This window comes from Mustela lutreola, chromosome 4 (assembly GCF_030435805.1).
Source record: "Mustela lutreola isolate mMusLut2 chromosome 4, mMusLut2.pri, whole genome shotgun sequence".
NCBI classification, from domain to species: domain Eukaryota; kingdom Metazoa; phylum Chordata; class Mammalia; order Carnivora; family Mustelidae; genus Mustela; species Mustela lutreola.
The window spans coordinates 29977072-30002647 of record NC_081293.1 but is presented as its reverse complement, the minus strand read 5'-3'; the positions used below and the strand labels follow the sequence as shown (position 1 = coordinate 30002647).

General features: G+C 52.6%; 1 protein-coding gene across 3 annotated transcripts in view; it reads right to left on the bottom strand.

Moving 5' to 3' along the window:
* Positions 1-14762, bottom strand: part of CRTAC1 (cartilage acidic protein 1) — a 135126-nt gene extending 120364 nt beyond the window's left edge. For all 3 annotated transcript variants that reach the window (XM_059169258.1, XM_059169259.1, XM_059169257.1), the window contains exon 1: positions 14609-14762. In XM_059169258.1, the coding sequence (XP_059025241.1) occupies positions 14609-14632 (24 nt within the window). In that variant the 5' untranslated portion in view covers positions 14633-14762. The remainder of the gene's footprint in view (positions 1-14608) is intronic.
* Between the last annotated feature and the right edge of the window lie 10814 nt (positions 14763-25576).

The following is a 25576-nucleotide window of genomic DNA, read 5'->3' as shown; positions in this document are numbered from 1 at the left end:
AAAGCTTTTGTACATCAAAGAACACTGCAGACTGAGTGAAAAGGCAACCCACAGAATGAGAGAAAATATTTGCAAATCGTTTATCTGATAAGGGATTAATATCCAGAATATATAAAGAGTTCCTACAAATCAACAACAACAACAAAAAACACCCAATTAAAAATGGGCAAGGGACTTGAATAGACATTTCTCCAAAGAAGGTATATACAAATGGTCAATAAATATGTAAAAAGATGCTCAACAACAGTAATAATTAGGGAAATGCAAATCGAAACTACAATAAGATACCACTCATATCCATTAGGATGGATATAGGAAAACAAAACAAAACAAAAACACCAGAAAATTGCAGTCATTCCTGAAGATGTGGAGGACTAAGACCCTTGAGCACTACTGGCAGGAATGTAAAATGGCATAGCTATTGTGGAAATTCACTGTGCAAGAGTTCCTAAAAAACAAACACCCCCCCCCCCAATACAACGTCCATGTGATCTGGCAATCCCACTTCTGGGTTTACACTGGAAAGAAGTGAAAGAAGGGGCTCAAACAGATTCTTGTACACCCACGTTCAAAGCATCATTATTCACAAGAGCCAAAACGTGGAAGCCACCCAAGAGTCCTTCGACAGCTCAATGGTAAACAAGATGTGGTCTATACCTAGAATGGAATGCTATAACCTTTAAAAAGGAAGACAGTTCTGACACATGCTGTGACATGGATGAACCATGAAGACACTGTGCTGAGTGAAATAAGCCAGTCACAGAAGGACATCGACTCTGTAATGCCACTTAGATGCAGTACCCAGTGTAGTCCCATTCACAGACACAGAAAACAGAAGGGTGGTTGTTAGAGGCTGATGCAGGGAGGGAGGAGCAGGGAGTTAGTGTTTAATGGACACAGAGTTTCAGTGTGGAGATGGGTGGTGGGGATGGTTGCACACCCACGTGGATGTGTCCAATGTCACTGAACTGTACACTTAAACATGGCTAACGTGGTAAATTTAGAGACCAGGTGTCTTGTCTCACACCAAGATAGTCTCACTTAACTGGCACAGGGGCACATCAGAGCTCTAAAAGCTCCCCCATGTGATTATAATATGTTGCAAAATTTAAGAAACACTGTTCTATACCAATGCTTCTCAGACTGTAATGTGTATGTGACTCATCCGGCAATCTTGTTCAATTGCAGCTTCTGATCCACTAGATCTGTATTAGGGTCCAACATTCTTGATTTCTAACAAGTTCCCAGGTGATGCTGGGGATCCTGGTCTACAAGTTACGTGCTGAACAGTGAGGTTCTGCACTATAGTTCCCAGTCAAGAAACCGGGGTATATACTACAGAGAAGGGATGTGATTATTTCAGCAACCTGCTCCTCGCTCTCTAGATCTAAGGAACTGAAATCAATGGAGGGTTATGCAATCCTCAGAGAGGCAGGCTCCTTTTACCCGTATACGCTCAAAGTCCTAGCTGTCTTCAGCTCCGAGTTAAATTACCATACTTAATATGAGAGGACAAAGAAGGATTCTGGTTCCAGTTTTTACCAGAAAGTGAGAAGAGGGTAAGGGTTGGAACTGGAGGGGTGGGGGTCAGGTCCAGGAGAAAAGGGATGGCTATCATCAAATGCCACAGCCTAGAGAAAATGGGTTATGGGCAGGAATTAGCCGCTAAGACAGAGACGCTCGCCAATGTGTTCTTAAAAACCATCATAGTGCCTGGTACTAGTTAGTGCTTAATTAATGTTTGTTAAATGTTGAATATGCCCAAATGATAATATGAATCAGCAGAAATGACTTGTCACTTGTCATAGAGTTATTTAAAAACTCTTCTTTGCCTAAAGCAAGGCTTCTCAAACTGTAACATGCTTACAAATCACCCACCTGAAGGTCTTGATGAAAATGCACATTCTGATTTGGTAGGTCTGCGGTGGGGCTGAGTTTCTGCACTCTCACAGGGCATCACACGAGACCTCTGCAAACTTCACTTTTAGTAGCAAGGCTCTAGACCAAGGTTCTAAACCCCACAAGCTGGCCCACAGAACTCACCTGGGAGTATTTCAAAATACAACATGGCCCAGGTCCTTCACCCAGTTTCTTTTCTTTCTTTCTTTCTTTCTTTTTTTTTTTTTTTAAAGATTTTATTCATTTGATAGACAGAGATCACAAGCAGGCAGAGAGGCAGGTAGGGAGAGAGGAGGAAGCAGGCTCCCCGCTGAGCAGAGAGCCCGACAAGGGGCTCAATCCCAGGACCCTGAGACCATGACCTGAGCCGAAGGCAGAGGCTCTAACCCACTGAGCCACCCAGGTGCCCCCTTCACCCAGTTTCTGATTGAATTGATCTGGGGTGGGGCTCAGGCGCTGCATATTTCTAGAAGCTCCCCAGACGATGCTGATGGACAGCCTGGGCTGAGAACCACAGCCCTAGACTCACGGTCCTCAAGATCTGGGAGTGTAGGCTGCACTCAGCTTTAAAGTGAAAAATGTTTCTACTCCTCAAATGTCCTCAACCAGCTTGTTGAAGTACATGAAGAAAACCTCCTTCTAGCTAGAGAATGTCACCGGAAGAGGTGAGGTTGGGAGTTTGGGGAAGAAAGCAGAGCAGGCTGAGACTGCGTGAAGCAGAAGGGCCGCAGGCACCGGGAGTGACCTCACATTTTACATGGCTGACCTGAGAAACCTCCCATCACACCACCGCGAACATCTGAATCTTTGGGGAGAGCATGGAAAAGTTAAACATAGGATCAAAATGTAGGTTGAACTGAAAGTTTTTGTTTTCTTGAATGCTTGGGCATGACGCGCCTACTATGTTCTTGAGCCCGCTGAGTGCGCGGAGTCCGAGGTTAAGCACGTATGTGTGGAGGGGGGACACCCAGGGCCAAGCAGCCTGGAGAAGGCGAGGCTACATACCAAAGGCAGAGCTTGGGCCAAGGGGCATAGGGCCAGAGCACCCAGAGCCTCGGTAAGGAACGTGAGCTGCTCCTGCAGGGGAGGTGTGGGAAGGAGGCCGGGAGGGGTCTGGCTTAACAAGGGGAAGGGATGCTAGGACTTGTGGTTCAGGCAGTGAGAAGATTGCTTTGTAATGATTTTAAAAAAGGATCCATAACAGTCCTTAGTGGGATATAAAGAGGGGGGAGCCCCAAAGCGTGGAGCCAAGGACCTGGATTTGGAGCTCAAGTGTCCCCCCCCCCCCCCACCGCAATCCCCATCAACTAGGTAGTGACCTTGGGCACGTTCCTCCAACGGCTCTTCAGTGTCGTTAACGTGGGAAGCAGACGACACACCAAGGTTTCAAGGGTTAGGTGAGCTCGCGGACACCTGTTGGGGGCCAGGCTGGGCTGCGCTCACTGCTTGCTCCCCGTCTTGCTACACGGATAGTGTTGGGTCAGATAGTCTTTAGACACTGGCTGTGAGGCGGGTCACATGCAGCCAGACTCAGTCTTCTGTGGCCTTGGGACTTTCCTGAACTGGGTCTGAAAGCTGGTAACCAAGCAACCCAGATCTCGGAGTGGGGTCAGGCAGCTGTGGGGGGAAGCTTCCAGGGCAATTTCAGGGGCAAGCAGTTCCTTAGCAATTATCGAAAGAGCCAAGGACACCACCCCGAGCTCTCACAAAAGCAAGAACCCTGAATGCTTCAGATGTTGAGAATGAGCCGGGAGCACAGACCTTTTCCAGACACTGTAGGGGGGCAGAGTCTCACTTGACAAAAGAGCCCCAAATGCTTCAGAAGTTAGAAATGAGCATGGAACACTGACCCTTTCCAGACACTGTAGGGTGGCAGCGGCTCTGGGGAGTAAGGCAGCCGTGGGAAAACTCTGTACCCAGGAGTGACTGGAACCCAGGCATCTTTGGAGAAGGGCTACCAGAAGTTGTCTTGGTTCCTTTGCCCGCAGCAACAATCCCCGTGGACCCTGGGATCCTGTTCTCGGTGCTGGGATCACAGGGAGAAACTTAGTCAACATGTGGGGTACCGGGGCGGCCGGGGGCGGGGAGTTGGAGGTAAGAGCACAAAGAAATCACTAAGGGAGCTGGGGGCAGGGCAGAGACCCAGAAATCCGAAGAGGTAGGGGGTGTGGCCGCAAATTAAGCTGAAGGATCCTCAGAAGGCAGCTGGATAGGAGTGGCAGGAGGGAAGGGAGAGCATCCAGAGAGTAGACCCAGGGGTGTGGAGGACCCAGCGGTCACCCCAGCCTGCCCTTTTGGCACTCCCTATGCAAGGCCCTGACCCCTGGGTCAGGGGTGGGGAGGAAGCATTTATTTCCCACTCCTGAGGTTTGCTTCCAGAGGACCTTCCACTTGACTAGAGCATGGGTTCTCAGGTGGGGGGCAATTTTGCTCCCCCTCCCCCCCCTCCCGGGATACCTGTCCACGTCTGGAGACAGTTCTGGTCCACAGAACCAGGGAAGGGAATGCTACTGGCATTCAGAGGGTAGAATGCTAAACTTCATACAGTGCACAGAACAGCCAGCCAAACAAAGAATTATCTAGCCCAAAGCATCAAGAGCGTGAGCTTGAGAACCTCCAGGACCAGCGCCATATTCCTGGCCTCTTTCCTTCCTGAATCCTCCTCCTGAGGGCTGCAGCAGGGTCTCCCAGACTGCTCAGTGTGCAAGAACCATGCAGGAGAGCCCTTTCTGGACCTGCCTCCTGACAGAGGCCACTCTCCGCCACGAGCGGAGGCTCAGCCCCAGCACCCCCGCCACAGGGAGCCCACTCTGAAGCCAGGCCTTCCAAACAGCTGTATCGGTAATGAGGGTGCCTGAGACTTGCCTCTCTCCTCCCTTCTTCCACCCCCTTTCTCTCCTTCAGTTGGTCCTGAATCTGAGTAGGGAATGGGGATGCTATTCACTGGGCCCTTTTGAACCCCAACACTGTCACTCATGTTGGAAATCTGGTGTCACAATGGGTTCTTACATCTTCCTCCTTCCCCACAATCACTGGATCACCACGTCCATCGTGTTCCATGAATACTTCTCAAAAGTGCCCAGTCTTCCCAACCCCACTGCCGGAGATGCGCCCCTCTACACTTCCCCTGAACAGTGGCAATCAATACTTGCTAACTACCCCCTCCCTCTCACCTCACCCACTTCCACATGCCTGTTGGAGCTCCGTTTCTAATCTCAGAACTGATTCCCTCTCTCTTCTGCTTAATTCATGGGACTCTGGATACCAGGCAAACAAGTTTTCATTGCAATTTTGTGTAACAAGTCCTATATGAGGAGTGGGTAGTAATAGTGATGCTTGTCTACTCCCGACTGGGTGCCAGGGGCTACTCTCCTCCAGTCCTCACCGTAACCTTGTGAGGTGGGTTTTACTATGGACCCCATTTCATAGATGAGGAGACTAAGGCATGGAGACGTTAAGTAACCTGCTGAAGGTCACAAAGCTAGGGCGTGGTGGAACCAGATTCTGTGTCTAAGCCCCCTGGCTCCGGAACTAGCGTTCTTGGACTCTCTGCTATAACGAACTTATCTTAGAGCAGGTGAGATGGAAACCCAGTGGAAGGAGCAAACACCCCGCCCAGGGGAGCTGGGGGAGAGCCAAGAGAGGGGCGGCAGTGAGCTGACCGAGGGGACAAGGTAGAGGAAGTGTCCTCGGGCTAAGGGGACATCAGAGCATGTGGACAAGCAGCTTGTGTCATGCAGTGGGAGCACGGGATGGGTTGTGGGAGCACGGGATGGGGCAGGACAACCTCTGGGAAAGAGGATGGAGAAGGGGGGTGGCCTGGTGAGCCCCAGCAGCCAGAGGTGGAGGGGTGTGTTAGAAAGACCGCTGTAGCCCTCGGGTGTGGAGAAGCCATGGAAGGATGCAGCTGGAAGCTGGGACTCTGGCTGGGAAGCAAACCCTGGGCCTGAGTGGGAGAGAAAGCTGGAGGTCTGGAGGTTCCCTTCCCTCGGCCATTACCCACTCAGTATCCCCCATGCACCCACACTGTAGCAGGCCCTGTGCCCAAGGCTGGGAGAACAGCTGGGAACAAAGGCCTTGCCCTGTGGCGTATATGCTCTGAGGCCTCAGTCTTGGGTGTCTCTCCACCTTGTCTCTGGCCAGGTCCTCTGCTTCTCCAAATGCTAGAATTTCTGCCCCTCCCTGCCCCCAGGGGCCACCCGTCCTCTGCATCTTCCCCAGCATCCAGAAAATAGAAGGTTTCCTCTTCTCTCCCGCTACCTGGGGAAAGCACCACATGCTGCCGGCAGCTGCACTCCCAGACAGAGAGCTCCTGCACCAGAGAAGGCAGGTGGAAACTCGGGGGCCCCGGGAAGGAGGTGCCCCGGAGACCAGCAGGCTAATGAAACTGGGTTACCGTGAGCGAGCGCACAAATGGCATCTCCCAGCCCTGTGCACCAGGTGCAGTGGTTCCTGCTCGAGCATCACGAACTGCCAAGACTTCCCTGTCTGTGGAAGGGGCAACAATAAGAAATGATGCCCGTTCCGTGCTGAGCGTGGTGCCTGGCCAACAGGAGGTCCGTCTGTGGCAGGGGAGGGCTACAGCGATCGCGCTAAGACCACAGCCAATGGCTGTCTGTGGGCCAGAGGAATGCAGCTCAGGACGGGGCACCCGGGCCCACTAGGGACTCCCCTTCCAGGAGTAGAGGCCAGAAACTGGATGGAGCACTTGAGACTGTCAGACTTCAAGGAATAGGCTTGCTTCCATGACTCATTTGTCTGGGGAGCCCAGTGGAGCTTGCTGACTTCTTCAGCGCTGCTTTCCCAACACAAGACTCCTCAATTTCCTGACTTCCACCCATGCATACTCAGTCAGGACACGCCCAGGGGCCAGGTTGGAAGGGACACCTGAGGCCTGACTCCTGACCTCCGGGAGCTCATGGTCTACCGGCGGTGAGACCCATACACAGGGAGAAGCTCAGAACAGCAAGACGGCTGAAGTGCAGGTGCAGCCCGTGGCGGGGGAGGGAGGTGGCTAGTGACGCGAGGGTAAGGGCAGGAGCGAAGGAGAATGGAGATTCCACGGGAGCTGTTCCATGTGGATCATGCAGTGGCTGTGACACAGCTTTAGTGGACGCGGCAAACGTGGGGGTTGCTGGAATGCAGTGTCCAGGGTGTGGGGCGCAGTGTGCGGGAGAAGGCAGAGGCGGCCACTGGGGCCTGTAGGGCTGGCCCGTTATGCCAGGGCAAGGAGCCTGGAGTCACATCACAGGAGAGGGTTTGAAGTGGGCTGCGACATGATCACATGGTCAGCCACGCACCGCAGGAAGAGCGTTTCAGGTTTGGGGCAGCAGGCTGCAGGACAGACAGACGGTGCTCCTGAAGAGCGAGTGAAAGTCTCACAGAAGGGATGTGGGCATCCTGGGGCAGCAGAGTGGCGTGGCACTGGATGACCTCCCAAATGCTTTTCCAGGCCTAAGAGTCTATGGGTCAGGGTTTGTTGCCTTTTTCCCCTCTAAGTCACTTCAAATGCATTAACAGACCTTGCTATTTAGAAGCATGCCCCTGGGAATCTTCCTGTGAAGTAGTGATTCACTCCCTAGTCTGTCTTCAGTGGAAATCCGAATTATCCTCTCTTCTCTCAGCTTAGAGTGAGGCAAACCTGCGCTGCACTTCCTTACAGTAGCCTGGTGGGAAGGAGAGAGCACGCAGAGAGAGAGAATGAGGAAGAGAACCTGGGCTTTGCTCGGGGCTCGGAGCTGGCCACCATCTCGCAGGGTGGGCCCTGCCTGGGCTCCCAACCCCTGCCCGGGCAGTGGGACCTCGAGGTTTCTGGAGCCTGCTGGGAAGAAGGAGCCAGAAGGAAAAGTGGCCTTGCTGATCCAGGCCAGTCTGGAGATCCACTGTCATACCTAGAGCCACCTCTGGCCCAGAATGGCCACCTACATTCACCTGTTAATCCCCCTAAGTACCCACTGAGCTCTTGCTCGTGCCAAGCACACTAGGCATGGAGTTCACAGTGAGAATGAAAGACACAGTGCTTTCCTGACACTGCTTACACGGCAGTGTTTCTTCTCAGGGACTCTTGTGTCCCCACTTGCCAAAGCCTCCTTGGACATACACAGCTTCTCTGTTGTGAGGTGCATGGTTACAATCTCTGAGGAAGAGTCTGTTCCTAGAGACCAGGATGAAAGGGAATGTGACATCCCTTCGACAGCGTGTCTGCAAGAGACAGAAAGCTCCTCTGTTATAGGGACGAAGTGGGGTGTAACCTTGATCCTCTAAGGAGAGACTCAAGTGACTTCCTACCTCCAATCCTGAGCACACAGAGGGCAAGACCAGAGATGGGCCTTCAGTGAAAAGCACCAACAGAGGCTGCTCCTGCCAATCTTTTTTTTTTTTTTTTCTCTTTAAAGATTTTATTTATTTGTCAGAGAGAGGGAGAGAGAGCGAGCACAGGCAGACAGAATGGCAGGCAGAGGCAGAGGGAGAAGCAGGCTCCCTGCCGAGCAAGGAGCCTGATGTGGGACTCGATCCCAGGACGCTGGGATCATGACCTGAGCCGAAGGCAGCTGCTTAACCAACGGAGCCACCCAGGTGTCCCTGCTCCTGCCAATCTTTCAAGAACTCCTCTGCCCATGCAGGCTGGGATCGGGCTCCCAGGCCTGTTCCCCATCTAGACAGCTGAACCAGGATTTGTCTGACATGAGGGATCCTCATGGACAGACATCAAAATAGGGTATGGCAGGGATGCCGAGGGAGAACCTCCACTTGGGGGGCTGTTCTCCAGGCAGGTGGACGTTGCCTTTAGGGAGGAAGTCCCTGCAGTCCCTCCCCTGGTCAACGGGACAGCCTGAGCTCAGCAGTGATTCCCGTGACCTTGTCACTGTACTTGTTGGGTGAAAGCAAAGATAACAGTAACTAGAAACAACAGGAAGGGTCATTTTATACACTCTCTGCACTTGCAATTCTTCGGTGGCTAATTAAAGTAATATGTCAAAATGTCCCTTGGAAGAGATCTTTAAGAATATGTCTGTTAAGTAAACAAGGTTTTACTAATTAATGACTCGCCTTCCCATCCCTCCGTGAAGTTCCTTGCAGAACTTCCCTGTGCCAAGAGGGTTGAGCAGGAAAGAGTGAAGTTGCCACCTCCCCTTTCCGGAGGGAGTGGGGACAAATCCAATCGGTTGTCATTTGTGGTGATATCAGTATCTCCTCCGGATGTTGATCAGATTTCCTGGGCTGGAACCAACTTACAGGGCGAGGGTACTGGAATTATTCCAAGAAGAAAAGGCTTTGCTTCTTATGAAGCCAACATGATTTCTTTCAAGGAAAAATTTTATCTTTTTTTAAAAAAAAGTGGCTAGGGTTTTTGAAGGGCAAATCTTTGGACTTTACTCTAAAGGTAATGATTATGATATACTTATTTGCTAAGATCACCTTTCCCCCTCCCCCAGCCACACGCACACACACACTCACACACACACTCAGAGAGGCATGCGGGTTGAGGGGACGAGGCACCCAATATTACACAATGGGTCAGTGGCACAGCCAGAAATAGAACTTTCCAAACTCCCGAATTCTTAATAATAGCAATATTAATAATAGTCTCTTCATAATTTTCCAAGTGTTTTCACAGCTCCCATTTGATCTTCACAACATCTTTGAGAGTTTGGGTAAGCTGGTCTCAGCAAATAGGAGATCTGAGTTCCAGACGAGCTTAGCCGCTAGCTTGCTGTAGGACCCTCACTAAGTCTTTTCCACCTCTGTGGGTCCTAGTGTCCTGAGCAGGATGAGGACACTTCTGAAATCCCTCCCACCTCCAGTGTGCTCCGATTCTGTGTGGCGATGCTCCAGCCCCGGTTTCTCAGCCCTGACACTATTGACATATTAGGGCAAATTTTCACTGGGGGCTGTCTTATGTCTGGTCGGATGTTCAGCCTCATCCCTGGCCTTGCCCCACTAGATGTTACTAGCCTTCCGTAGCCCAGTGGTGACAACCAAAGATGTCTCCAGACACCGCCAAATAACTGGGGGGCAACGTAGGCCCTCTGGTCATTGCCAAAGGATTTCAATAAGGTCAAGATCATGAGTGGTTCAGCAGCAAAATGTCTTCCTGTCCCCAAGCCCTTCACACCACTCTGTCTACGTTTCCAATGCAGCCTCCAAGTCCTTTGCTGCTTCTCATTTCTTAAATGCCCTAAGTGATCCAGGGTGTGTTGGGTGTGATAATGAACCAATTGATTTCATACTTTTTCCTAAGCAGAGTTCACAGGTTTATGTCCCCTAAGCAACCAGCCAGGCTCCCCAGAAATCCCTCACCGAGCCCTGGCTGGCCTGGAAGCCTGTATCTGCAGCCTGCAGGAGGCTGAGGAAGCATGGATTTGTCAGCACTCTTAAATCACTGGGCTCCGAGGAAGGCTTCTCCCAGCACAAAGATCCTTCCTTAGGAATCAATAGCTCAGGGCCCTTCATCACATTCAGAATTATCCTGGGACCTGTAAAATTTCTTTTCCCCAAGTATGGCAGAACCCCCAAATGAAAACCCTAGGGTGGGGGAGGGGAGAAGGCAAGGAGGGAGCCCTGCTGGGGAGGCCTTGTCCATCAGTCCAGATGTTGCTTTGAGCAGGGACCTATGTGAAAATCTGGACACTCAGCCTCGCTTGCTTGGAAAAGGAAGACTCAGTGTGGTTCCCAGTGATCCTGCAATAATATCTTCTTCCAGCTGAATACCTCCTTACATATTGCTAAGGGCAGAGGCATGTTAAAGACTGTCTTCCTTGATCTTCACTATCCTACCCTTATCACAGGGTTGTCAGTTTCACCGTTTTACAAAGGAGGAAACTGAGGCATGCAAAGGTTAAGCGGTTTGCCAAAGGTCTCCAAGCCAGTGAGTGGGGGAGCCAGATTCTAAGCCTGTGTCCTTCCTACTACACTGGGCTGCCTTCCCAATGAGTAGGGGAAGTAAGAGTCAGCCACCTAGTGGGGCTCATGAAAAGGGTGACTTCTTGTTTCTCAGGGTCTAATGCCACTTCTCAAACTCTGTGTCCTCTTCTCATTCAACAAAACACCAGAGAGCTTGTGCTTTAGCCATATTTCATGTAATTACATTCCTCTCCTTATCCAGACCAGAACAAGCCCTGGGAATGCAGGCACATTTCTTCAGCTAGAGCCAGGAGCTGGCACAGACCCCAAGCGCACTCTCTCAGAACCCCACTTCCTAAAGGAGGGGGCTGTTGTTCTCTGGTGGTCCACGTAATCTTACTACCTTCCTCCTCCCCCTGAAGACTAAGACCCAACTTGCCTGTGAGTCTGAAGGAGGAGAGGAAACTCAAGCATCTTCCCCAGCAACAAGCATCCCTTGGGTGAGCTTTAGGGACAGAAGAGGATCTGGCTCTCAGAATTCTGGCTTGGCAGCACTCGTTCCTCCTGAGGGTCGCCACTGAGTCGGCCACGGCTCTGAGGGGACCCCAGAGGAACTCTATGCCTTGTGCAAAGGAACAGAGTGGGGAGAGGAAATGGAAGGGTGGTCCACAGGCCACTCATCAAGTCTTCTGCCCAGGGCCCAGCTCAGATGTCGACAGTCACACTCACAGACCAGAAAAAGAGCAGGGGAAATGGCAGTATCTTCCAGGTCACCCAAGAAGCCCTAATACAAGGATTCTGCAAAAACAGAACATCCTAGCACTCTGCCCTTGAGCTGGGAGTGGCAAAGATGGGGAAATGGGCAAATAATGATTGGGAACTCTCCACTTCATCCAGGATCTGAGTACTGGGGGTGCCAGAGGCAGCGTGGGATGCAGGACTGGGAAAGCCTACGCTGGCAAGCCCTCGTGAGAGAAAGGAAGCGCTCTGGCCTGGCTTCCAAGACCACAGCGAGGGACTGGGCTATTCTGATGCCTGCATGCATGGACTGAGAACCGGAGTTGCTTTCTTTCTGCCTAAAAGACTGCTTGGAATAACGAGATAAGATAGTGGAAGGAAGGGGAAAAGCAATTCAGAATTTCTATTACCTGTATATGTACATTACAAGAACTTTACCTGCTCCTCGCTCTGAATAATTGATTCCAAGAAAATTTCCCCAAATTTATTAAATTTATTAATTTGCCAATGTCAGCAATTACGAGTACATAGTGTGCTGAGAACACACGTCCATCTTCATGGTAAAGAAGAAGCAGGTCACAGGATTGGAAAGAGCTCTGCGTAGGGAGCTGGGAATCCTGAGACCTTGTCCAATGTCTTCCACCAAATAGCCATGTGACCTTGGGCCATAAACTGGTTCTGACTGGGCTTTAGCTTTCTCATCTGTAAATTAGGCATGCATTTGAGTGTTGGGGAAGGGATGAGGTTGGACTAGAAGCTCTTCGAGGATCCTCCCTTCTAGGATCCTCCCTTCTAGCCCTAAAGTTCTTGGACTCCATGGGCACATAACGAGTTCAAAGGACCCACCAGAACCAAGCGCAAAGGAATGGTCTCAGAGAGCAGGTGGGACTGAGCACCAGCTCTTTCCCTGAAATGTTGTGTGTGCACCCACCCCGTTGCACCTGAGATCACAAGGAACAGCTGACATCCAGGAAACCCGTGGTAGCAGGGCTCCCGTCATGAAGGTGAGGGTTGGGGGCTGTGGTCAGTGAAGGGCAAGAAGTGGGAAAGTCAGTGGTCTCCAGCTGGGTGCCTTTGGCGCCCCCTACTGGACACCAACGAGCCTGCTCCACCTTTAACCTTGATCACCTCGGCAGGCAGCCAGAAGATTGAGAACAGGAGACTGTCATAAGCACTTTCATAGTACTACTGCCTTTGTGGTCCGTGGTCCTCTCTCCACAACCGTCTAGGTTTGACTCCCTAGAATGACACAGGCGTTTGGTGCACACATTCACAGGGGCACTCCTGTGCAGCGAAAGGACGTCTTAAGCAAACACCAATGTCCCAAATAATAAACATCAGGGTTTAGAACGCCAGGTGCAACCTGGTGTTGGAGAGAAGGGAAGAAAGATGGGAAGAAGGGAAGAAGATGGAGAGAAGGGAAGAAAGAACAACAAGCAGGTATCTCCCTGCACAAAACCCCAGTGGAGAGAACGTGTTGGGAAATGGAGCAGAAAAATTTTGACCGCAGGCGGAGGATGGAGCTGGTTGGGGGTATGGATTGATAACCCCCCCAGGCTGAAGGAGCTCCCCTAGGAATCCAAAACACCCACCGTGTTCAGGAATGGGGTACAGGTGAAGGATACACCCCGACTGAGCAGCATGTCTTTGACCTTCTCCAGAGTCCATTAGTGCCAACTACAAGTCAGAATATTCTACTTGTGGTCCACTGTGGCAGCACCAAGACCCTAAACTCTCTTCATTGCTTCTTAAATTGACTTTAGGACCTGCTGCCAGAATGATGTTCTTCAGTCAGAGGGAGAGAAAATGCTTCCTCAAGAGATTTATTGGAAGAACCACCATGTTCCCACTTTTCCATCCTCCATCTCCCCTTCCTCATGGCTGAAGTGAGGTACAGCATTACTCTGAATTTGCTCTGATTCAGCCTTGGGTATCCCCAGCCCCAAGTCATCAGGGTAAAAAAAACCTCTCCCATCAGGAGCAATTCTCTTCCCCCATGAGTTCTCGCCTGATTCTCAACAGCACTACAGAGCTGTCCCCTATTCTTGGAACCTTTTTGCCTTCTTTTCCACCTGGCTTCACTTGAGAAGTCCTGCACCCATCCCAGAAGACATCTCAAGTGTGACTCAAGAATGTGTCCTGCCTGGAGAGCTGAAGCTCCTCCTGGGACGCACAGAAGCCACACTAGGTGCCCACCCCACCACCACCGCCAGCAATATTCATTAGTCATTCCCGGAGGAAGAGGAGTGCCCCCCTCCCAACCCCAGGAGCATTCCGCGACCACTCTGGGAGGCTCCCATCCAGGCTGGGATGACTTTGGATTCTTGAGTTGGTTTCTGCAGAAACGGGACTAACCAGAGCTCCCAACTACTGTACTGAGAAGAGGCGCGCTGCATTGTTGGGCATGCCCCCAAGCCTGGCCTGCTGCCCCATCCAAGCCTCCAGGTGCCTCCACGGGCGGAGAAGGATCCCCGGCTCCCTCGGAATGCCTGAAGCTGGTTTGCCCGAGACAGGCTGCGAGCGAGGAGACCACACCTCGGTCCAGCAAAGGCAGCTGGCGGCTACGCCGCTCGCCGGGCTAGCTCCCGGAGCTCTCTGCCCACCGAGCGCTGTGCCAGGACCTCGGCTTCCCTGGGGAAGAAGCTCCAGCTCCCCGGGGCTCTTCCCCATTCTGGCAGCATAGTCACCCGGTAGAGGCCAGTAGCTTCCCCGGCCCGAGGCTGAGCCCCGCTGGGTGGCTCCCAGATACCTTCGGCACATCCCTCCTCACCTGCTCCGCCCCCCTCGCCGCCCCAGTGACCCCTCCCCAAACGGCTGACCTCCAGCGCGCCCCAGCACCTTCCCAGCCAGCGGGGCGGACTGTGGTCTGCACACCCCCGCTCCCATCTCTCCTCCACCTCCAGCCCCGCGCCCGCCTCGCCCCCAGCCCGCAGGGGAGGCTGGGCGCACCGGTCGGGTCCTGCGCCTCTCGGTAAGTTGCCACCAGACGCCGCCGCCGCGGCGGCGTCCGCCTTCCCGGTTCCCCGGCGGCGTCGCCGCCACCCCTGCGGGCGGGTCGGGAGGGGCGCGCAGGGCGGGAGAAACTTTCTCCGCCTGAGGGAGTGGGTGCCCGGGAGCGGGTACTCACGCCGAGGTCAGCGCTCGGAGCCATCTTCGGGCTCTCTCAGCCCCACCGCCTGGGGGCGCCGGAGCGCGGGCGCTCGCTGCCGCCGCCGCCGCCTTCCAGCTCCCAGCCCCGGTCCCGGGCTGGCCTCGAGCCTCCCGCCCCGCCACCGCTCGCTCGCTTTATACAACTCCACTCGAGCGCGCCCGGGCTTATGTAAAGGCTGGCGGAGACCCGCAGCCAATGGCGCGGCGGCTGGAGCGGGGGGGCCCCCGGACGGGGGTCGCCCGCGCGGCCAATCGCGGCGCGGGGAGTCCGGGCAGCCGGTGGGGGAGGGGACGCCTCCCCGCGCTGATTTAGGAGCGGGGATTGCGGTGGCAGCAGCCGGCAGCCGGCCCGGCCCGGCGCGGCGGGCGCTGGGTTGGGCGGCGGCGAGGGCGGGCGCCCCCCGCACCCCGCCTCGGCGTCGCGTAACCTTCAGGAGGCAGCGGCGCCTGGCGAGGAGGGGCGAGGCGAGGGCGCCTGGCTGGGCGCTGGGGGCCCCGGTCGGCGGGAAGCGGGGGTCCCTCGGGAGGAAGCGCCGAGAAGGAAGGCCAGGGGTTGGGGAGGGAGGCGAGCCCCGGGGTCCCGGGGACCCGCGGCCACCCCAGCGCGCGGGGCCGAGGGTGACGGCGCGAGCGGCGGCGCAGCCTTGCCTTTTCCCCCGCCGATAGCGATCTGGCGTCGCCTGGCCGGGCCGGAGCGGCCGCGCGAGGCGCGCTGATGGCGAGATTTCGCGCTGCGGAGCGAGCGCCGACCCGATCTTTATCCGGCCTAGGAACGTGTCCGAGGGCCTCCCGGGTATTGCTCAGTATGGAGAGCTGAGCTTCGCGACGGCCCCAGAGGGCGGGGAGCGGGCGAGCGCAGCTCGGAGAGCAGGCGCGGCGGCGGAGGCGGCGGCGGGCCGCGTCCCCTCCTCCTCTCTGGTCCCCGCCCGCCGCCAGTGCCCCCACCCCACCCCGCTGTGCTCCCGCCCCAGTACCGCTGGGCTGAGCTTAATCCGGGGTCTCCCAGCAGGCCCACCGGCTCTGATCTTTCCAGTCTCCCTTACCGCTCTGCGCACAGGTACTGCTAACCTCCTGCTCGACCCCCCCAGCCCGCCGCAGTGCCTGGGATGGTCTCGGCTTCCCCGGACCAGGGGCCACGCGGGCCAAGCTTGGGAAGAACGCGCTAGGTCAGCAGTGCCCAAAATACCCCAGTGCTGGGCAGGAAACGGACCTAGATCGATAACACTCTGAAGATAAGTCCTTTGTTTTGCGCCTAGAATAGAGCTTGGCACAGAGTAGGCGCTCAGTGAGGATTTACTAAATGAATTGTGAGACTTTACTCAGTCTTTGGGTTTCGGAAAGCTGGGGTACGCAAGGGGCCCTGAAAGAGAAAGACCTGGGGATATGCACGCCATCGGAAAGGGAGCGAACTGGGACTTTTCCCATGACCCTCTCTCTGTTTCTGGGGACTTAACTCTTAAAAAGGATTCCAGTGGTTTTGTTGTTATTGTTGTTGTTTTTTAAATGAAGGTCCCCTGCCAACTAGCCCTGGCCCCAGTTATCCCCAGATTTTGAGTAGAACTACCAAGCCTACTTTGGCCTTTTCTCAGGTCTCTGTGATCGTCCTCTAGAAATAAATCGCTAAACATAGGCAATCTTTTTAACTTTGAGGCCCTGGAACTAGTTTAGGATCTTAATCCTTTGAGGGTTGTGGACCCTTTTGAGAATGTGGCAAAAACTATTGAATCCTTCCTCTAGAAAGATATACAAACACATGTACCCCCCCCCCCCCCACACACACACACATACAAGCACATCTCTGAGAATCACCTCACGATCATTAGGGATCTCAGGTCTTTCCTGGGGCTGTGCTGAAGGTCAGCCTGTTTCTCTAGGGGGCCTAGAGTGGTGGCTTATAATCATTTCCCTTTGGGGGATCAAAAGAACCCTTTCAAAACTTTCAAGATTCTGATTAATGTTATGGGTTTGTTTCTTAGAAAAATGCTTGTGGTGTATTCATGTTGCCATGCAAAGTTAGGGGGTTCAAGGATCCTTAAAACTTCATCTAAGACCCAAATTAAGAACCTTCACTTAGCAAATAGTTTGCCCTAAGGACACTCCTGATTCCCAGCTCTTTCCATAGGAAGTCCAGTCTGCCCTGCACCTTGCGACATCATTGCCCCCACCGTGTTCAGAGGGCATCTGAGTCATATGGTGATGGCCTTGGCACCTAAGGGGCCACTTCCACACTTGTTTCTGGATCTTGGTCCCCACCATCCTCTTCGCGTGGAGATAAGTTGCAGGTTGTCATGTTCTGTCTGATCAACGAGCATCCCTTAGCTAGAAACTCCAACTCAGGGAGATACCAAGTGACTGGTAATAACCGGTTTCACTCAATCCCAAGCACCTAAGCACACCTTTTTTGGTTTTTGTTCTCACCTCTCTCTGCCGGCGAAGCTGTGACCAGCAGCCCCAGCTGTGGAGGCTCACCTCACCTAAACCCGACAGATTTAGTAACCAGTGCAGTAATTATCAGCATTAGCCATCCAGATGTGACTAGGCTGTCTGCACAAAACAGCTCTGTAATGATGTCACACTTTCCTGCAGCTAGCCAAGGAAGGGTGCAACACACCAGAGGTGCTGGGGAAGGACAGAGAAATGCAGGAAATGATGGAGACATTCTTTCCAGCAAGTTCTCCAGGGAATGCAATCTGGTTTCTGCACTTGAACTTGTGAGGGCTGAGCCAGCGGACCAGGTAGACCAGGTACTATAATTTCGAATTCCTCTAATGTCCTCCATGTCCCTCACTCAGTTCATGGCTGTGTCCATGGAGAATCCAGCCCTGTCCTGCCTGTCTCAGTGTAGACATCTTGCCCTCACAAACTGCTCAGACACACCCTGCTTTCCTGGGACACAGGTACACTGTTCGGGACTGAATTTGCCCCTCCCCCAACCCCAATTCATATGTTGAAGCCTTGACTTCCAATGTGACTGTATTTGGAGATAGAACCTTTAAGGAGGTAATTAAGGCTAAATGAGGTCACAGGGTAGAACCCTAATCCTTGGGATTGGTGTCCTTATAAGAAAATAAAGAAACACCGGAGGCTTCCCTCTGCACAGGGGCTGAAGAAAGGTCGTGTGAGGACACAGACAGAAGTGGCCATCTGTGAACCAAGGAGAAAGCCCTCTGAGGAGACCAAACCTGCTAGCGCTTTGATCTGGGACTTCCAGCCTCCAGGTGTGAGAAAATGAATCTCTGTTGTCTAAGCCACCCTGTGTGACATTTTGTTATGACCACATGAGCAGACTAAGACACATACATTTTCTTTCAACACACTCCTTACCGCTAGCCAGCCTGTTCAGCCCCCTCCCAATACTCTGAGTCCAGTCTTCTCCAGTCTAGTCTCTCCATATCATCCTTCCACAAACCTTGTCCAGTCTTATCTGGGATACTTGCCTAAGATGTTTTCTCATCTTCTGACAGCCAAACTAAGTGTCACCTCCCACACCACCTTCCCAAACTGCTCTGGCCAGTGAGCTTTGCCTCTTCTGCTCTGGTGCTGGTTGGCAAAGTCTTAGCACTCTATTATGCACGCTGCCCAGTTTTCTAATTTTTTCTCATGCATAAAACTTAGTCATCCTATTGGAATGGAAGCCCCTTTAAGTCCCGAGTTTGCATCTAACGCTTGACCACATCACAGATGCTGGCATGACACTGGGCATGGGGTGAACACACAGTGTTTTCTGATTAATTTATTCCACACTTACTTTAAAAGACACACTTACTTTATTTAAAAAAATACCAGAAAGGTTATGTGGCGCTTCATTTTCTAAAAGCTCAAGACATTTCCTGTGTGTTGTTTCAGTTACCTGAAAGCTTATTGGCAGGGGGGCTCTGGGGAACCAGGTGCCCTCTATAGTTCAGCCTCTGGTGGGTTACACAAGTCACTTGGAATCATACCAAGTCAGCCCTTCTTTCTCCCGCTCAGAAGATTTCTATCCTTGCTTTCCTTGTCACCCTCACTGACCCACCTAGCTGTCTTCTCATTCTCTAGATGGAAAGAAAGGGCCAGGGAATCTCAGATCTTCGAGTCGCTTCTATTCGAACAGATCTGTTGCAAAAGAACAGAGAGATTACTCCAGTTGTTCAAGTCCTTATCTCAAGCCCTTGAGGCCAAAGGGGTTTTAAAATTCAGAAAGGTACCACACATTCTGAGACGTCCCCAGGGAGGTCTTGGACAGCATCTCTTAACGGGACCTGCCAGTATTTCTACAGCAAAAATATGAATGTTCTTACGAAGCAGGTGAGGGGATAAAGTAGCTTCACACCAGTCAGGTTTTGTCACCAGATGACTTTTGGCACCAAACCCGCAGACAACAAAAAACAAAAATGCGTCTCTTGACTTTCAGGGATTGGAGACCTTGGAATTGCAGACGAGGGACCGTGGAATTAGGTTGGGCCTTCCCCCAAAGAAATGGATGTGTGCGTGAGGGGGTGGGAAAGCAGTGGTAGTAACACAGGAGAAACCATAACCTGTGCAAGAAGTGGGGAGTGTGAGGGAGAGTGAGGAGAGAGCCCCTTCTCAAGCCAACCTGGACGGCTCTGCGTCCCTTTCTTCTAAGGAACACGTATTTATCGGATGGCTGGTGAGTTCCAGATGCACCGCTGTTAACGGTGGCTTAAAAGTGACAGATGCACAGAAGGGACCCAGGAGGGGCGGCAAGTAGGGGTGGAGGTGCAGAAGCTCTTGTAGAAAGTCACAAACCACGGTGGGCTTCCAGCTGGCCAGAGAGAGCTAACTCAGAACAGTGTAGAGTGGGAGGGCCTGCTGCAGGAAACTTCTCCAGGCAGAGAGAGGGCAGACCTGGGAAGGGGCACTAGAAAAAGGAGAACATTATGGAATCCTAAAAAACCTGGTTAGAAAGGTCAGGGCCTTTTTAGGCTGGGGGGAGCCTGGGATTGACATTGTAGCAGACAATCAACAATCGTGTGATTCTGTACCTAGGTGGCTTGGGTGCCTTAAAGTTTTCCCACACTGTAGTGGGGTGGCTTTTCAATCTGAGGGCCCAGCTGAGAGTATGACACGGGGACAAAGCAAGGTCACGGTGAACCCCTGAGTGTACAGCTCTCTATCCCTGCTTGACATGCCCAGTCACCAATACCTTTCATGTCCAGGGGGTTCCCTGGGTTCCCTGGAGCCCAAGGTCAGCAGTAGAAAGGCAGTCGGAAGGCTTCACCTTGAATCTTAAGGCTAGCCTTGTGGCTGACATTGGTCCTGCTTTGCCTTTGCTCCAGGTCCTAATACCTGCTCTTACCTTTATCTTCTGACCGAGCTCTGTCTGGTACTCCCAGCTCCAACAAGTGGGTCTCTATCCCATTCTGCCCTCTTGGTACCCAACCACACAACCCAGGTTTTTGGGGACTAGGATTCTGGGGACCAGATACTCTACTTCTCTCCCTGTGGCTGAGTCTTTACTACCTGCTGCCTCATATCCCTGATATCAACTGCTTTCTTGAGCCTCTGCCCACCCTCTCATGCCAGCTTCCCTTGACAATGCCCTTAACCTGGCCTCACTTCCTCCTCCAATCGGCTGCCAAGACCTCCCAAGATCTTGGCCCTGTCTTGGTGGGTAGGTCTTGATCCAGGTTCCAACCACTCCTGGCCTGGCCTGGCCAGCTGCCAACTCAGCCAGGTTTCTGACAGACATGAACTCATGGTCATGCCTTAAAGAAGAAAAATAAAATGGTCTTGAGCCGGTGGGGAGTAGAAGCAGGCAATTTTAGCAGCAAGAGCCAGAGAGCTTCTGGGTCAGGGGTGCCCGGCTAGTTCCATCCCCAAGGAAGAGAGAAATGGGTGAAAAGTGAACAGGAGAGGAAGGAGTAAATAAAAGGAGGGAAAAAAATCAGGAGGACAGAGAAAGGGAAGGAAGGATCTTGGGAGAGGACGCAAAGGATGGAGGAGAATGTTTCTAGTCTGTTCTGAAAGTGTAAACCGAACATGAAGATCTTGTCATCCGCAGAGAGTCAAGTATTGACACAAAAGAAGATGGAAAGGGTAATTGTGTGGGAAGAGAAGGAGATGGAGAGGGAGGGAGGGAGGAGCCATGGGGGAAAGAAGGGGAGGAGGGAGGAGCCAGACCATTCAGAGAGGAAGTGGGTAGGATAGAGGAACGGGTGGGCAAGAATGGACGGCACCTGGGAAAAAGGAATCTGTGTCTGAAAAGTGCGAGGGGCATTATTTCTAATTACTCCGTCGGGATTGAATTAACCAGTTTTGGTATTTTTTCTTTTGTTTGTTTGTTTGTTTGTTTGTTTCTTTCTTTCTTGAGTACTCCCCAACTCCACTGCTCTCTCTGCACCTCTTGGTTCTTTCCTGATTCATCCAAAAACTTTATCCTGATCCTGACACCCCATTCCAAGAAAGGTAGAATGGATTTCTCACGGGTTCGGTTTCAGGGTCTGGAGATATTACTATGAACTGCCAGATGCGAGGGTCAAACGAGGGCAATAAAAACGATTATAAGGCTTTTGTAGGGAACGCTAGAAAGAACGTGCCTGGTACACGGTGAGCGTCCCGGAAATGGTGACTGCTGTCATTCTCTTTCCTCCAGTCTCTGTGCACAGCCTGCTCCCTCCACCTGCCTGTCCTTCCTTTGAAATGCCACTCACATTCATCACTTTCTCTCCACACCCAGACCTCCAGCACCTCACTTCTGTATTCCCACAGTAGCAGATCTGGAGGTACCCCTGGCTTCATACCCTCCCCACCCAATCTTTAGTAATCCTTTCAGTTTGTGCAGAACTTTACAGAATACATACATTTTTAAAAAAGTATGACATTGCGTGGTAGTCACAAATGATGACTCAAAGGGGCGAGTGGCCCATCCGACCTGGAACAGCTTACGAGAGACAGAGCTGAAATGCCAGTATAAGCATCTTGGACATGGCCTACCATCCACGGAGTCAAGGAAGTCGTTGCTTCTTTCGCAGGGATCTGGCTTTATATTTCCTTTAAACATCTTCAGGGTCTGGCCCATAAGAGGCCCTCAACCAGCCTCAGATGCGTCACTCTTTCCAGGGACCCCGAGAGGCGCAGGGTCACCCTTGGCTCAGCCCCACCCCTGTGCTGGAAGGGACCACTCCATTTTCAGTATCGCTCCACTCACACCTCAGAGGCAAGAGCCCAGCCCTGACCCAGGGCGACGCACCCGGTGGCTGAAGGCTGACCAGAAGCAGAGCCAACATTCCCCACGCTGGTGAGCGGGAAGAAAATCGTGAGGAATTAAGGTTGTTTAAGTGTAGCTCAAACTAGCAGAGACTAAAAGCCACTCCATGCTCATTGCAAGAGAAAGGAATTGAGATTTCATGAAAAGAAGGCTTTCTTCTCCGGGAGAGCTGCGAGATGTTAGAACCAGATTCCTGCAGAGGTTGTGGAAACGGCTCCCCTGGAGAGCGCAATTCGCTCTCCAGCGAGGTGGCTCCAACAGCTGCGTGTAAGCATGGGGCGCGGGCAGCGGGGAGCTTTCGGACCTCTCAGGAGGATCGGGAACCTCAAAGGCAGGGCTGGGGTCTGGGGCAGGGAGGGAGAGAGCAGGCCTCAGGGAGGCAGGGGGCCAGAGGTTCAGGCAGCAGGAGCAGCGGTAACGACGTGGAGTTCTGAGTGGAGAGCCCCGCAGGCTGGCTGTTGTCTGATCCGTCCAATTACTGCTGGCTGGGGCCGCTGAGCCCTGCTGCTGGGGGCGGGGGTGGGGTGGGGGCTCATTCCGGACCTTCAAGAGCCGATTGGACCCAACCAGACAAAGCCAAGTTTTCTAACAAAGTAAGTCAGGGTGCTGAGGCTGGCCCCCTGCAATATGAAATGCGCATAATGAAACCTGGAGAGGGTTCTTTCACTGGGCTCCTTAAACAGGGGTGTCTGGGGAGGATTCCAGGACCACAAATTATCCCCGGTAAAAGCACCCCATCTTCCCGGAGGACCCATTTTTACTGGAAGGTGTGCAGGGGCAGGGGGCCAGAGGACATATTTAGGTGGACATGTTTAGGTGGACATGTTTAGAGGCAGTTTAGGTGGTAAGAAATGGAAAATAGACTTTTCATTTTGATAAATCTGGAGAGATCACAGAGAGGAATGCCAAAATGTGTGTGCATCTTTTAGACAAAAGACCTTCCAGACTCCCTGTTGGGTAAGCCGCCCCCCACCCCCTGACCCTGACCCCTGGGGTGGGGGTGGGGGATAAGGCTTTCTTCTGCGTTGAGACTCCCTTGACAGTCCAGTGTGACCCCGGGCGCTGTAGTATTTAGGAAGCCTGGTCTCGAGCTCTGCCTTATCGGGATAGCCGACATGCATTTAAGCACATTCTGTGGGCCCGGCACTATGCCCTCCATGACAAAGAAGTGGGTATTTATATTTTCCCTATTGTGGAGTTGAGGAAACAGGCCCAGAGAGAGGGAGTGATCCCTCCCCCTCAACAGTATTCTTATATGGCAAAGGAGGCTTAGGAGTGTGGGTGCTCTTTTTTGGTATGTCAGGCTTCTTCCTTTCCCTTCCCCCGTCCCTCTGCCATCGTCCCCCACCTGTTCCCTATCAAGAGCAATCACACAGCATTGCTGCCACGTGCCCCCTTCTAAGAGCCTTCCAGGCAGGAGGGAAAGGTCCAGGGCAAACGGCGAGCCCAGGAAATCCAGCTGGTGGCTGTACCTTTTCTCCTGCCTGTGACAGTGGCGTGCTCTGCGCACGTTTACAGATAAGGACATGAGCACAGAGACACCAACACCCCCAGGTCACGGGCAGAACATCCAATTCCGAAGCTGGGCTGGAGGAGTTCCGGCTCAGTGCGTAGCCCAGGGGCTTCTGGGAAGTGACCAGTTCACGGCACAGTGCAGGATGGATGGGTCTCTGCCAGCACTTATTCAGGGCTTGTTAGGCATGGGCTCTGTGTTAGGCCAGTGGGGGAACAAAGATGAATGAGTCCTCTTCTGCCTTCAAGGAGCTTACAATACAGCAGGGAATTGATGCCGAACTCATGCGGCAAGGGATAGGGAATAAGAACAGGCTGTGGAGATGTGGCCAGCAGGTGCCCCTCCTCCTTCATCAACTGTAGGGCAGGAGAGGTTTCCCTGGAACGGTTACCTACCTTCCCTACCCCTCTCTACGTGGGAATCTCCCCTCTCTCCTCTCACTCACAGCCTCCCACTCACCATCTCCCGGGAGCTCATTGTCTGTCACATGCTCTCCAGCAGCCATTGCAACCAAAGCCACCGGGGCCTGTGTTCAGAAGCTGATTTACCTATATAGAGCTTTGCAAGTGATAGCAGCACACAAGGGGCCGCACCACTCTCATGTTCTGGGTGCTGTTCACACGCGTTTACTTCTCCAGTCATCCCTACGAACCTGTGAGTCTAATTCTTATGCCCATTTTACAGATGAAAAAGCTGAGGTTAAGTAAACAGCAGGCAGGGGGCAAATCTGGGACAGACACTCGGGTACATTTTAGAGAGCCGTTCCACACACAGCACCTCACTTGGGCATCCTGATGACACCGTCGTCAAGGTAGATAGGGACGTTGGGACCCAGAATGAGCTGATCTGCAGATGAAGTAGAGACTAGAATCAAGATGTGACTCTCAACCTGGTGTTCTTTCCATTACATTTTGTTGCTGAAATCAGAAAACATTCTGTGTACATTTCCAGGAAACCTGTGCCCAGCCAGGCTTTGCCTCCAAAGGGTCTTTGCCCTTTTCTGATGGTGCAAAGAGTCAGGACCAGGCACTGGTGAAATCGGAAAACTTGACAGACTGCCCTCTGGTGGTATCCTGAGTGCTGGAGGCTGAAAAGGGCTCAGGCCTCCAGAGGTGACCTTGAGGGTCCACGATAACAAGTCCGCAGTAGTAGAAGTTGGAACTTACTGACTGCCGATTGTATGCCAGGGGCTCTGCAAAGCATGGGCAACGCCTTCTGTCACTTCTTCCTCCCATTAGCCACGTGAGGTTGGTCCTATTGACAATCACCCCTATTTCAAAGATGCAGAAGCTGAGGCTCAGAGGTTAATAACCCGCTCAAGGTCCTGCTGGTAAATCCGAAAGCTGGTATTCAAATCCAGCGCTGTCTGACCTCAGGGACCGCTTCACCTTACCCATTCCTTGTCCTTCCCCTGCCTTAGACCATCAGGCCACTGCCTACTTTTCCTATCTCATACCACAGCCGCTGCTCACTGAGCTGCAGCCACTCTGACCTTCTCTCCATTCTTCTAGATCATCCTCGCGCTGGTCCTTTGCACGTCCTGTGCCCTCTGCATGGAATGTCCTGTCCGGTTTACCCATCACTTATGACCGATCATACAGGTCTCAACTCATCATTGAGGTCACCTCCTCAAAGAAGCCCACTGGACCATCTAGCCAAGGCTCCCCCAGGTAAGCCCAGTTCCTCACCGTCCATTGATTTCCCACAGTGCCTTCTCAGGACCAGGCACTCTCTCAGATGATCTGAGAGTTGATTTGTCGTATGCTTCTTTGTTGTCTGTATTCCCTCCTGGGCATGTCAGCTCCAAGAAGGCAGGCACCACTGTATCCCCAGTGCTTAATACAGGGCTCGCAAAATAGTTGCTCCACAAATATTTGCTGGATGAATCCTTGGAGGTGGCAGGAGGGAAAAGGCCCTTTGACCAGGATGTTATGCATTTAACTCAGAGGCCTTCTCGCTTCTCCTGCGGTTTCCTGTCATCCCTGCCTCCTTCCTCTTTGGCCCCCTCCACTATATATGCAGGAGCAGAAGTGAACTGAGGCCAGAGCTAGGACTTGGTTAAATTTGGTGAGCAGAAAAATATTAGGTGCAGTAAAAACAAGATGGCTTGCATTTCTGGTCCTCAGTATTTGATATAGTTGAAGCGTCTGGGTTTTTTGGGTAGTGGTTGTTGTTAATTCTTGTAATTAGCTTGTATCTTATAGATATTGCCCTTGGTCATTTAA